This window comes from Vidua chalybeata, chromosome 2, assembly GCF_026979565.1.
Source record: "Vidua chalybeata isolate OUT-0048 chromosome 2, bVidCha1 merged haplotype, whole genome shotgun sequence".
In the NCBI taxonomy this organism is placed as follows: Eukaryota; Metazoa; Chordata; class Aves; order Passeriformes; family Viduidae; genus Vidua; species Vidua chalybeata.
The window spans coordinates 783,651-797,351 of NC_071531.1; the positions used below are offsets into that span (position 1 = coordinate 783,651).

General features: G+C 49.4%; 1 protein-coding gene across 5 annotated transcripts in view; it reads right to left on the minus strand.

Moving 5' to 3' along the window:
* Positions 1-2,132: 2,132 nt before the first annotated feature.
* Positions 2,133-13,701, minus strand: part of ITSN1 (intersectin 1) — a 107,787-nt gene continuing 96,218 nt past the window's right edge. For 4 of the 5 annotated variants that reach the window (XM_053936360.1, XM_053936363.1, XM_053936359.1 and 1 more), the window contains 10 exons: positions 12,543-12,649; positions 11,420-11,603; positions 10,563-10,661; positions 9,598-9,765; positions 7,937-8,149; positions 7,370-7,491; positions 6,168-6,250; positions 5,985-6,068; positions 5,341-5,514; positions 2,133-4,318 (listed from right to left, as the gene is read on the minus strand). In XM_053936360.1, coding sequence (XP_053792335.1) covers positions 4,170-4,318; positions 5,341-5,514; positions 5,985-6,068; positions 6,168-6,250; positions 7,370-7,491; positions 7,937-8,149; positions 9,598-9,765; positions 10,563-10,661; positions 11,420-11,603; positions 12,543-12,649 — 1,383 coding nt within the window. In that variant the 3' untranslated portion in view covers positions 2,133-4,169. Of the gene's footprint in view, positions 4,319-5,340; positions 5,515-5,984; positions 6,069-6,167; positions 6,251-7,369; positions 7,492-7,936; positions 8,210-9,597; positions 9,766-10,562; positions 10,662-11,419; positions 11,604-12,542; positions 12,650-13,701 lie in introns of all 5 variants that reach the window. The other variant, XM_053936365.1, reaches the window with a different exon arrangement.

Below are 13,701 nucleotides of genomic sequence, written 5' to 3' on the forward strand. Positions count from 1 at the left end.
CCACTTCTGGGGGATGGAGGGAGGGCAGAGCTCCTGCTGCTCACCAAGCTCTGAGCTTGCAGCTCTGTCCCTATTTCTTCTTTCTCCCCCTCTCCTGTGCTCAGGGCAGGGGCAGGAGCTGGACCCAGGGGCTGACAGGGGCTTGGAGGAAGCCCCAGTTCCCTTTGCTTGCACAGCACTGTTAGATCCCAGAACTGGCCCCTAAATCCAGGGACAGTGACACTTTGGCAGCTTTACAGGCAGCCAAGGAATTGACCCACGGTCACAGCAGAGCCTTTGACAACTCTATCAAGTAATTAGGGCCATTTAACAGACTCTCACTGCAGTTCTTTATTTTTTTTAATGAGATCCTAAATACATCCTCCTACATACAGAAAAATAATTTCCTGAGGACACTCCCTCTTTTAAAATATTTAAATGAACAAACAAAACCAGGTGCCTTTAAACGCTTTTCTGCGAGATTTACTTGGTATTTGACAATGACAACAGAGCTGTATTTTTATACTGTATGTACAATAATCACATATATATCTATAAGCATGTACTGAACTCTGGCTACAGCAATGTGCATGTAGGACAGGAGTGGAGAGGCTGAACAAAGCCAGGGTAGATGTGGAATGTACACACAGAGCCAGCCCTCAAAGCAATTTCTCCTGATTCCCAGCTTCTCCCTGTTTCAAGGGCTTTGACTGCTGGGTTTGAATGGACTGAGATCTCATCGTGACAAGCAGAGCAGTCTGGAACCAGATACTGCTGTTGGAGTCAGAGTCTGGACTTGTCACATCTCAGTTTTGAGAATATATGTAAGAAAAAACTCCATTACCCACAATGTTTCCCACCCTAATCCTCCTCACATGTAACAAAAAGTGACTGAATTATTTTTAAGGGGTAAAAAAATTGTAAAATGAGCATTGAAAAAGTGCCCTCATAAAAACTCACATTAGGAAAACACTGAATAATTAAGTGCCTCTAGAAAAAAACCTGCTGCAATCACTCAGCTCTTTGGCTCAGTGTCAGCTCAGAGCCGGGCTCTGGCTCCCAGGTGCCCAAGTCCCTTCCCCAGCTCTGAGCAGCCTCTCCTGGTTTTACAGCCCAGCTCTCCATCAGCTCTGCCCCAGGCAGGCTCTCAGCATTTCTGAGCCAAGGCCAGCTTGGGGATGGTTTTATTTTACAGGATTTCCAAGTGCTCAGGCCTTGGCAGGGGCTGCCCAGGGAGTTTTGCAGTGCCCATCCCTGCAGGTGTCCCCTGGAGGTGGCACTCAGAGCTCTGGGCTGGGGACAAGGTGGGCATGGGGCACAGCTGGCACTGCATGGGCTGGGAGGGCTTTTCCAGCCCCAGGGATTTGGGGATTCTGTGACTCCAGGAAGCACAGTTCTGTCTGGGAAGCTGGCAGTGCTGATGTGCCACCGAGCTCAAAGGGCAGTGACGCTGTCACCAGGGCATGGACACAGCCTGTCCCCCATGCACAGGGACACGATGAGCTTCCCCTTTAGCACGGGACTGATTATGGGGGATTCATTGTGGCTGTGAGCCAAACTCCAGCCTTTCCTCATCAGTGTTTGAGTAACCCCTGCTGGCACTGATGGGAGTTCAGCAGTGCTGTGCATCCAGGGGAGTGGGACATCCCAAGTGATGGGGCTGGGAAGGGGCTCCTTCTGTCACAGGTCCCCAAAACAGGGCAATCCTACAGGCTGCTACAGCACTTCCCTGGAAGTGCCCAAGGTTGGATGGGGCTTGGAGCAGCCTGGGACAGTGGAGGGTGTCCCTGCCCATGGCAGGGGGTGACACTGGATGGGCTTTAAGGTCCCTTCCCACACAAACCCTTCTGGGATTCTCTGATGTCCACGACACGCGTTGCAATCTGAGAGGGGCCCCCGAGTGAAGGGTGCCCCACTTCCAGCACCAAATGAGCCTCAGGCAGGTGCAGCTCCTTGGGGCTCCCTCCAAAACCCTGCCCAAATGTTTCTGCATTCCAGCCACAACATTTTTTTTTCCTGTTAGCCAGTTCAGCTGTCACTGTAGTTGATACTGGTGAAATGACACTATTAACAAAAAAAGTGATGCTACTTGTGAAACACTGAAATGAATGTTCACCCTGTTGGCAGCACTGAGTAAAATTAGGACAGCAATAAAAGGTTAGACAATGACATTTAATGGTACTCCAGTAATAGATTTTATCACTTTTTTTTATCCTACCACAACAATGTGTATTTTCATATACATTATATTTAATAAAATGTATTGATATGGAATTAGGAAAGCATGGGTTTAGTACTATTTACATATTTTAATTGAAACAATTTTCTTAACAACATTGAAAAATAGAAACTTAAAGTTCTCTTAATCGTGTTTTCAGCCAGTTAGTGGTAAACAAATGCATGCCTAGGAAGTCACACTCCCTCTAAAATGTGGTCAGTTGAAAGTTTCTAACTAAAGTGTGTATCTCTGTCTTGTTTCAAAAAATACATAAGTATGTCTGTCATTTCTGATACAAAATTCTACACTATCTTCAATAAATAAATAATAAAGCAATTCTGAAAAGTATGAAATGTAAACTTTGTTGTCCCTCCAACATACATTTTTTTCCTTCTCATTGCTTGAAACATTACAGTGGTCTTTTAGGAAATTATAATACACAGACACTTCCCAGCACAGTTTACACTTATTACCATACTGATCTACCTACCTGTTATGGATATATCCTAATTTCCTAATGGAAACCAATAAGACTTGGAGTGCTAGAGAACACCGCCGACACAGGAGAGGTGGGAACCAGTACTGAAAGGACATGCAAGGAACACCAAAACCTAACAACAGCTCCACGAGAACGTTCACATGCGAATGACACGGGCTGGCACCTCCCATCCGGAATGAAGTCCTTACAAAAATACCAGTGGATGCGTGGCAGGGCATGAACAAAAGGAATCCAAGCAGAACAAAGAGGAATTTGACTCTCAGGGATCTTTTGTCCCCTGAGTCCAGACTCAGCAGGGCACTCACACATGTGCCTGAGGGAAAGTAGACGTTGGAGCCCGCCTGGAGCCGTGAGCTTTGCCAAACAGGGACGTGGGCCTGGACGTTGTTATCCATGGAGTGAAACGGATGGAGAGCCCTGGCATTGCCCTGGATCTTTGGGTTCCCCACTCGGCAGCACCACCACGAGCTGTCTGGTGACATCCAGCAGCCACCCATGGGAGCTGCAGGACGGGCTGCCCTGAACCCCCGGGGCTGCCCCGAGGCCCTGTGTCCTGCCTGCACACAGGTGAGCACGGCTCAGCTCCGTACCTGGGCACCACACACTGCTGTGCACACCAGGCCCTGCAGGCTGGAACTTCGCTTCCTGAGCTGGAGCCACGATTGTTTCTTCTTCCCCACTGCAGGTGACGCTCAGCCTGGGAGCAGCAGCAGTGAAGGAGTACCCAGGAGGTACACACGACACCCAGCAGGGCTCTGTGCCTCACCCTTGGCTTCCTGCCCCAGCACTTACAGTCCTGGGGACAACGACTCCCAAAGGGACCGAGGGCTGGACTCTTCTGGAGCGCAATTCATCTCTGTGCAGAAGGCCTGGACAGCTTTTATTTTCAGGGGCGACACAAGTCATGAAGTGGTATGTTAATAGAATCTTCTCTGTTTAATAGATATAGACTATTTATTTTCTAAGTCTTTTCAGTAACATCATGAAGATCTTCAAAGATCTTCTTGCTGCAAAACTGCTCCTTCCATTCACTCACATTTACACACCACTCTGCTAGGCAATAGGCACAGAACTCCTGAAGGGGAAAACCCTCAGAAAGCCTCCAAACACACCCACACTGCCTCTTCCACGGGGAATTAAAGAGCAGGGCACCTGGAGCAAGCACAGCCACCCATGTGTTTTGCCAGCCATCCCCACTGCAGCACAAGGAACAACAGGGTTGTTTCACCAGCCCAGGAAACCAATGCCAAGTTCCACACAGAGAGATTGAGGGAGATCTCCTCACTAAATTGGGATTCATGTGTTCAGTGAGAATTATCAAGGCACAAAGATGCTCCTGTTTGCTTTGATAACCCTCTGACGTGTGAAGGGCGAGCAGTAGTTTCATGCCACACCAGCAAGGACTCGGTGACAGCTTCTGCAGACACCTCCTGCAGTGAACTCTGGCTCAATTCTGACACTGGCCCCTCTCTCCTAAGGCTCGTCAAACAGCTGCAGGTCCAGGCGCACCACGATCTCTCCCGTGGGGACTTCGTGCAGAAGGAGACACTTTGTAACTGGTCCCTTGGAACCCTGATCCTTCTTGATGTCTGCCACACGGATCTCTGTCCTGCCCAAAAAGTCTGGAATGCAGAAACACAGCATGCTCAGGAAAGAGAAACCAGAGCCTGCAGAAGGACCTGAACTTCCACCCACATACAACAAAAGAGAAAATGAGCCTTTGGTCCAACTCTAGTTGTGCACTTGAAGAGGGCCAAAGGCTGCCAAGCTGCAAACAAGGGCATTTAGCCAGACCATGTTAAACAGTAGCAGCATTAAAATGAAATGGGCCCATAAGTGGAAAAACCCACTATGGAATTCGCAGCTGCCTTGTTCCAGGGACTTCTTGATTTCATGACACGTTAGCAGAAGGCCAAAGTTCTCAGTTAAACCTGAGAGTGAACCTGCTGGAGATGACAGAGCCAAGCAGGTCATCAGCCCAGTAACGAGGTCAGTGAGCCAGTACCAGTCCTATCCAAACAGTGCCTGAGAGATTGTGACTCCAAAATACACCCTGTGATCCTCCACAAGTTCATCCCAGCTCATGAAATAAGAATGAGAGAGGATGTGGAATCCCCACCCCCGCAAGTGTTGAAGGCCACTCTGGATGGGGCTTGGAGCAATGTGGGATAGTGGAAGGTGTCCCTGCCCATGGAAGGGGTTGGAACTGGATAATCTTTAAGGTCCTTTCCAAGCTGAACTGTTCCATGACTCTATTGGGTTTGGAATCCTGGGCTCATTTTTGCTACTGTTACTGCACATAACCGGAGCTCAAAGACATTTCTCTTCCTCCTGCCTGACTCCATCTGTGTGCAAGCAGCATCCAGAGCTATCTGGAGTCTTAGCAGAATTACAAATCACATTTTGGTGTTGTCAACTGCACAAGAAAAGGAACTCTCAAAACCCACAGGGAGCTGCAGCCTTTTTGTGCTGATACTGGGTGGAGCGAGGTTGACTCCTAAATATGCAAAGAGGGTCAAATCTGGAGTATCTTTAAAGATCATCTCCCAGCCCAGCCCATTCCCTCTGATTTCTCTCAGCAGGAATGCTCCTCCTCAAAAAAGAGCTTTGCAAATGCCCTTGGCAGGGGCAGCCCCGTACGCACCATCCGGGGAGAACTGGTCCCGCTCGAACACCGTGATGCACAGCACGTCCTGCTCCAGGTCCTTGATGAAGAACTGGCAGTTGGAATTCCACTTGGGATTCAGGGTGTCCTGGATGGTCTTGGTGATGTGGCACTGAGAGCCCATGGTCACCTCGCAGTAGGGGTTGCTCTTTCCTGGGAAGATGGGAGCAAACAGAAACGAGCGGGGCTTTTTTAGCTGCGTGCTCCTGCTCCTGAGCTTCCTTCTGCTCCAACAGCCAGCTGAGCTGGGAAAGGCTTTGGACACACCAGGCCTCTGGCCCCATCCCAGGCTCTGGCCCCATCCCAGGCTCTGCTTCACTGCCTCTGTAATGGGCTACATTAACATAACAGTGAATAAATACTCTGCTGGGTGCTGAGCACCCTCCACTCTTCCCTTCAGGACTTTATGGCTTGTGTGCTGGAAACTAAGCCAGACTGAAACAAAAGCCCCATGTAGGATAACTGCAGGACCAGGCTCAGCTGCACAAAGTCACCTCTGCCTATTTTACCTTCATTAAACCCATGTCATTTAACAAAATCGTGTCTGGGACAGAGCCTCTGCAGAGTTAGGCTGGCAAATGGGAATGTCCCCTGGATGGAGCAAAGAAAGCCAAGGCACTCACCATGGGACCTGCAGGGTTTTAGTTCGATGCCTTCAACAACATTCACCATCAGCCTCCCAATGCCTGTTGCTCTCTGAGAGCGAACTGTGGTGGAACAGAAGAGCAGAGAGAAATGTCACCAATGGATTTTCCTGCCCAGGGACTTTTCCAGAGAAGATGAGACCCCCACATCCTATGCTGTACCTAAATAGGCCTTTTCCCTCTTCTTCTTTTCAGTCTCTATGTAAAGTTCTGAGGCAGCTTTGATCTTCTGAACCCAGGCAGTCCTTCAGAAGGAAAGGAGAAAAAAAAAGTTGCAAAATGCCATTTCTGTTTTTCCCTGCTGGAGCACAGCAGGCAAAACTAAAGCTGTCCCTCCTTCCCAGCCAAGGCTCTGGCCCCATCCCAGGCTCTGTCATCCCACATTTGTCTGCTTGGAAGGGATCTTACTGGAATTCACAGCACCTGCAGAATGTAACCATCCCAAGGCAGCAAACCCCATCACACAGAGAAAGCTCAAGAGAGCCACAAGCAGGAGATGCTTGGTGAGAAAACAAAAGATCTAAAGAACAGGTTTGCTTTCATCCAGCCCCTTGTTTTCTTTGAATAAACTGATTTCTTGGAGCCAGAAGGGACAAGACACTGCTGCTGCTGAGGTGGCCAGTGTCCTTGAGATTGGTCCCTGAAATTTCCTACCCAATTCTTCTGACTCTCAGGACTTTAAAAGCATAACCTGGGGAGTCCATGGGTGGTGAATGGGCCCTTCTGGGAAATGATTTCATGCTGAAGAATCACAGAACATCCTGAGTTGGACGGGACCCACATGGATCACTGAGTCCACCCCAACAATCCCAGCCTGTGCCTGAAGGAGGCTGAGGGGGAAGGCTGACAGAGAAAAAGGGTGGCAGAGGGGCTACTAAGTGACCTCAAGGGCTTAGAAGAACTGCTGTGACATACAAGGGAGCCTGAGTCAAGAAAACATGGGAGAATCTGGAGGCTGTGGATCAATTTTGGAACCCCAAACGAAGAGATGCTGCTCCACAGGACATTCATGGTTTGGGTTGGGAGGCATCCTAAAGCTCACCCAGTTCCACTCCCTGCCATGGGCAGACACCTGCCACTACCCCAGGTAACAGCAGAGGATAGAATTGCATCTCTTGCCTTCTTCACGTTACCATAAAATTTGAAATGCAGCCTAAACATCCACCCTCAGCCATTTCATCACTGGCCTAGCTGGAATTCAGAAAAAGTCATTATTTCTCCCTCCTTTTCAGATCACCATATTCCCAAGAAGGAATTTTCCAGTCTTGTAAAATATCCAGCTTGGAAGTGCCCTGCAAGTTTCCATCACGACCATTCCCATCCTACATTTCCCAGACTTTTTGAAGGCCCACGAAGGCACTTACCTTTCATTAATGCTTTCGGCCCGGAGTGTGTAGACTCTGTCAATGTGGGAGATGTGGAAGATGGGCTCATCTCCAGAAGGGTCTGTGGGTAATTTTACCAGTACCTCATTTAGGAAAATGGGCTGTAAAACATCAGCAGAGCTGGAGTTGTACTGCAGAGTCTGCACGGGGGCATTCAGCACACATCAGCTCACAGCAGGTTTATGCCATGCCCCAAGTATCTCCCCCCTTCTGCCTCCTGTATTTCTGCAGAAAATTTTAAAAGCTGACAAAGACAGAGGTGCCTGCATGGCTGGGGGACACTCCTGGGGAGAGCCAAGCACAGCAGACAGTGAACGCCGCTCTCCCTCCGCTCCCTCAAACACACGAGCCCTCATGGAAGAGTTTTATTCAAGCAAAACCTCAAAAGCATCTTTTCTTATCTCACTAGAGCACACAGCCACCCTTCCTGCCATCAGCCCCTGAACCCCAAAGCTTTCAAACTCTTCTCTAGGAAGGCTCTTGCCCACACCCCCAGAATGGAGCTCCTGAGCCCTGTCCCCATCCCTGTGTTGGAGCAGCACTTACAGTTTTGTACATTTTGTATTGCAGGTTGGACTTGGGGCTGAAGACCTTGTCTGTGCCGGAAGAGCCAAGAGGTTTTATGATCTGAGTGAGGAGGAGGAAGTCGTTGAAGAGAAAACCATACAGCTCCTTGTTACTCTTGGCTTTATAGAGCTTCCCACTGTGCAGGAACTTGCGTGGTCCCAAGCAGTTTGTAACTGAATTAAAAACGAGTTGCTGCGAAAAGTAGAAGAAGAACAACAACGCACTGTATAAAGTGAAACAATCGGGGCTGCCCTGCAAGAGACCAAATACAGTTTTGAGTCCTGGTTCCAGTCTGTGTCACAGGGGTGACGAGCCATGCCTCGAGCACGACAAGCGGCGCAAGTCACAGGAGGCCCCATGAGAGTCCCCTGAAGGTCACAGGGGCACGGGCTGGGCAGGCAGGGGGAAGCCAAAAGCATCTGTGCCCCCTGGCCATGCACATGCACCTCCAGGGGTGGGACGGAGCCAGGGCACCTGTCCTGGATGAGCGGCAGCTCTGCTAACAGCCTCTCCACAGACTGGGCTTCCTTAAGGGCTGCATTCTGAATTGTGTTTGAATTTCACCCCTTAAAACACCCCAAAGGATTCCAGATGGCCACAATACCCCAAGTTAGAGCTGCTGACCACTGGGACTGGTGCAATCCCAGACTCAGCCAGGCCTTGTAAGGGATCAGCAGAGTCTTGCCCTTGCCTAAAGTGCCATTTTCAGGTTTATTTTCACCAGGGTTTGGCACAGCTCTCCCCACCAAGGGCAGCTGGCTCTGGAGGGGCTCTTTTGGCAGGCTGGAAACCCCTTGGACAGAAAACAGGGAGAGGCTGGGCTGTTCCCTGCCATGGCTGGGGCTGCTCCTGGTGTTACGGTGCAGCGAGCACCACAGGCTCTGTCAGGGTGTGGAGCTGCTGTTCTGGGGCCAGGCACCACCTACAGAGGATAAAAGCAGCCACTTTCCTGCTGGCAGGCAGCTGGATGTGCTGACATTGTCACACCCATCTTTCTCCCAGAACAGTCAGACTTCCTCAACTGAAATGCAATTTTTCTACTTTATGAACCAACCAGCGCTCATTATTTTTTTACCTTCTAGAATAGTGCATACTTTGAAAATCAAGTTGTGATCTGTCTGCCTCTGTTACCTCCACCAACAACAGGAAGGCCATCAGAATATCTTCCCTCCTTTTGCAGGACACACAAACACAGTATTTCTAGAAACTTGCCACGTAACCATAAAAAACAACATGGCATGGGAGGCAGGGGTCCTCTCTGTAAAGTCTGCAGAGACTTGATCAGTATTCTTGACCTTTCAAATGTACACAAAGCTTTATCACAGAAAATATTTCTAAATATTTAGCTTTTAAAGCACTGCAGGTTCAGCTTTGGAGTGGGATACAGCAGTCCCATAACCACTGTTCCACAAAGAACTGGGAAACTGGGAAGTGGTGGTTGCAAATGGCAGCACGGAAGCCAGGACTGCTCCGGAGCCAGGCACCCGAGCAGGGCTCGCCCTGAGGGGCAGGAACACGAGCAGCAGCCAGGAGGGCGTGCAGGAGGCCAGGTGGGGACAGGGGACAGGGGATGGGGTGGCTGCTGCCGTGTCCCCGGTCCCCGTGGCCAGCGTGGCCAGCCCCCGGCCAGCCGCGGTTACCTCGGAGAGGCCCTCGCACTGCACGTGGGCCTGGATCCACTCCAGCCTGTCCGAGTTCTCCTTCTCCCGCACGCCCTCGTTCACCTGCGAGCACAGCTCCTCCGCCTTCTCCAGGGCGTGCTTCAGGTGGCTGTGGTCAGGGTGGTTCTCGGGGGTGTTCTCTATTATCTGCACAAAGCAAAGCCAGCGTCAGGCTCCTGGCACCACAGCTCAGCTGCGCTCGCTCTGTCAGCCCCACACTGCCATTCCAGGCCTTCGCTGCCAGCAGAGCCAGCCCCACGTTTATTTTCCTCCTTGACAGACATGAGAAATGGGATATAAATGCTGTTTGGGAACAGCTGGATTGCAGGCCTGCCTGCACAGCCTTTGCTCCAGGACACTGCTGGCTTCTCTGACAGAAGCACACACATTGCAGCCAAATACAGAAATGCAGCCACAACTGCTGAAGGAATCCCTTAAACACCAACATCCATAATTCATAATTCCCTGTGAAAGCCTTGGGCCATGCTCCATGGTGTTATTTGGGATGGGAAGTGTTAAGCAACAAGTGGAAGTTAGGAAAGGGCTGTAAATCCTCCAGCACCATCAGCACAGGGGAATCTGCAGCAATCCAGGCTCAGCCCATGGGGAGGGATTGGCACTGAGGGGAAAGGCAATTATGAGCACAAGGTTGTCTTGTTGCTCCTGTTATCTGAATTTTAAATTTTCACTCAGCCCTCACTGCCTTCTGGATCTTTGGGCGCAAGCTTCATCTCTGTTTCAAATGGAAATATCAAATAATTTTGCCAAAGCCCAAGGAATGATCCCATTTTCTATACTGGAATTGAGTATTAAAGGACATCCCACATTCCCCAGCACATCAGAAATCTCACAGTGACAAAGCCTGACACAAATAAGGAAACAAGCCTGTAATTAAGGTGTAAGCAAAGCAGCACCAAACCCACCATGTGTGCAAAGGAACGTACATTTTTAATTATTAGTGGGTATCTGGTTACCCGTTGCATAGGCTTTAGTAGAAAACTTGATAGTGGCATTCCTTTACAGCGAGGATCCATTGCTAACCTCTGAAACATTAGAGAGGTAAAATCTGGTTAGTCAGGTGGTTTAAACCCCGAAAAATGAGGGGTTCCAAGAATGGAAAAGGGAAGGCAATAAATGAGCACCAATCCTCTGCTAAATCTGCTCTGAGGTCACAACATCAGCAGGAGAACTCCTGGTGGTTTTTACACCACTTCTTCACCTGCCTTGTCTGGACAAGAATCCCAGGATCACCAGGGCTGGAAGAGCCCTTCAGGATCACCCAGTGCCACCCCAGCATCACCCATTACCACCAGCATCACCCTAAATCCCCAAGGGCCACATCCAGCCACCTCAGGGACCTTCCCCGAGACAGTGACTCCAAGCCTCCCTGGGCAGCCCCTGCCAAGGCCTGAGCACTCTGTGAGGGACAAAAATGTTTCCAGTCTCCATTCTGAGCCTGCCCTGGTGCAATTTGAGGCCATTTCCTCTCCTTTCCCTTGGGACACGACAGCAGAGCCCGACCCCCCCGGCTGTCCCCTCCTGGCAGGAGCTGTGCAGAGCCACAAGGTCCCCCCTGAGCCTCCTTTGCTCCAGGCTCAGCCCCTTCCCAGCTCCCTCAGGGAATTCTCCAGCCCCTTCCCAGCTCCCTTCCCTGCCCTGGACACGCTCCAGCCCCTCCAGGTCCTTGTTCAAGTGAGTGGCCCAGAAGTGGACACAGCCCTCGAGGTGGGGCCTCCTTGGCTCAGTAGATCAGCCAGGTGAGAAGATGCACAGAATTCCCAGGGGCTGCTGCTTCTCCTACCTTGACAAACTCCTTGAACTCGGGCACTTCATCCGTCTTCTGCTGGATGAGGGCGGCCCCGTTGAGCTGGCAGCTGCAGAACCTGATGTAGGGCTGCATGTGGGGCAGCTGGGCTGTCAGGATGTCCCCGATCATCTTCACTGGCATCTTCTCCCCGGACATCTTCTTCCTCACACGCAGGGCCCTGAGCAGGAGCAGGGCACGGGGTTGGACAAAGAGCCACTCCTCAGTTATGGAATAAAGGGGTGGGTTCTTATTCATTATGGAAACCCAGAGAGCCATAAATACATCAGCCACAAGATTTACTGCAAGGATACAATAAATAACCCAGGCTGCACCCCCAGCCAACACCTTTCCCTCTCCTGGCCATCCTGCTGCTGCTTGACTTTAATGCAATGCCAGATCACAGGTGACAGAAAGAGGAGGGTAATTTCCTTTTCTATTGGTTTAGAAAGAGAGTTACTGATGTGTGAATGAGGCAGGGAAAAACCCCATCTCTTAGAGTTTTTAGCCTGGTTTCCTAAAGAAAAACCTCAGACCTTCATTGTCACTTGTCCTGTCACCGCCACAACTTTTCACCTTGTGGGCCATTTTCAAATACATTTTACAAAAACAAGGAGATATTACAAAGCTGTAAAATCTCTGTAGGTTCAGTGAAAATTAGCAGCTGAGTAGGGAGAGAAAAGAACTTTATTAATGCTTTTGCTTATCAAGGTGCAGGTTTAACTGTGCCCTCACTGAGTTTCCCTGGCAGTGATTTGGGGCAGCAGCACCTGGAGCCTTTGGAGAGGGGTGCTCTGGGCACAAACCCTTTGGAACCAGGCAGGGAAAGTCCTGTCCTGTGGGAAGCCTTGGTAAGCCCTGCTCTTCAGGGCAGAGGTGGATTTGCCTTCTGCAGCACTGGAACCAAGTGAGTGCAAATGGCAGAGAACTGCTGGCTTCTTCTCAACAGCTCACAGCAAACACTGCCCCCAGTTTGCTTTTTCCCCCATGGAGAAACACGTGGCCCTTCTGGTTAGGATCTGTGTAAGTGGCAAATGTTTTCAAGCAGATAAAAGGAGAAGCAGGGGGAGAGGCCCAGGGTTCTGCTTTTGTGAACTATGGGGGAAAAAAACCAACTTACTTCAGTAGTTTTATATTGCACATAATCAGCTCCTTCCAATTCACAAAAATCATGGCAACTTCTTTTTCTGTGACCAGCTCAGACTCCATCAGTGGTTTCTGGAAGATCTGGGGAGTCAGAAGAGGCCATTTAGAGTGCACAGGGTAAGTACAGACAGACCCAGCATGCCCCATGTCCCAGACTTCCATGGTGTTCCCTGGGATGGCTTGGACTAAGGAGACCCTCAGGTATGAGGGGCTTTAACAGGGAATACTCTGAATTTGTAGGGGTGTTGGTGTTAATTCTGATCTGGATAATCTGTTTGAAACCTGGGAATTTTAGCAGAGCTCTCCTGCAAAAGATCCCAGCATTCCTTTGATAATGCAACTGAAAATAGATTTTACTTTGGACTCTTCTATGGAAGACCTGATTTCTCTGACAGCCCCAAGTTTTCCATATCTTGAACACTTTTTCAAAAAAGGACTTTGCTTCTCTGTCAAAAGAATTGCCCATAGCTGTCTGTACTAATTCCTTTTTTTTCTACCTCTAAAGGCAATCAGAGGAGGTGACAACTGAACCCCACTGCTCAGTTATCACTCAGTATCACTACCCCCCTCAGAGCACAGGGAATGTGCTTCATTCCAGAACATTTAAACTTCACAACTTGTACATGAGAAATAAACACTGAGAGCTGGGAGCAAAAGGGCTTTGCTAAAATGACACTCCAAACACCAGCATTTTGGTGCTGGTAGCACAGGGGATTGCCATGGTTTGCACCCACCCACAGCTGTATCTGTATCTGTATCTGTATCTGTATCTGTATCTGTATCTATTTGTATCTATATGTATCTATCTGTACCTGTGTCTGTATCTGTATCGATCTGTATCTGTATCTATTTGTATCTATATGTATCTATCTGTATCTGTACCTGTGTCTGTATCTGTATCTGTATCTGTACCTGTGTCTCTATCTGTATCTGTATCTGTATCTATCTCTATGTCTATCATCTCTATCTCTCTGTATCTCTATATCTCTCTCTGTATCTCTATCTCTATCATCTCTATCTCTATCTCTCTGTATCTCTATCTCTCTATCTCTATAATATCTATAATCTCTATATCTCTATCTCTATATCTATATCTCTATCTCTATCATCTCTATCTCTATCTCTATCTCTCT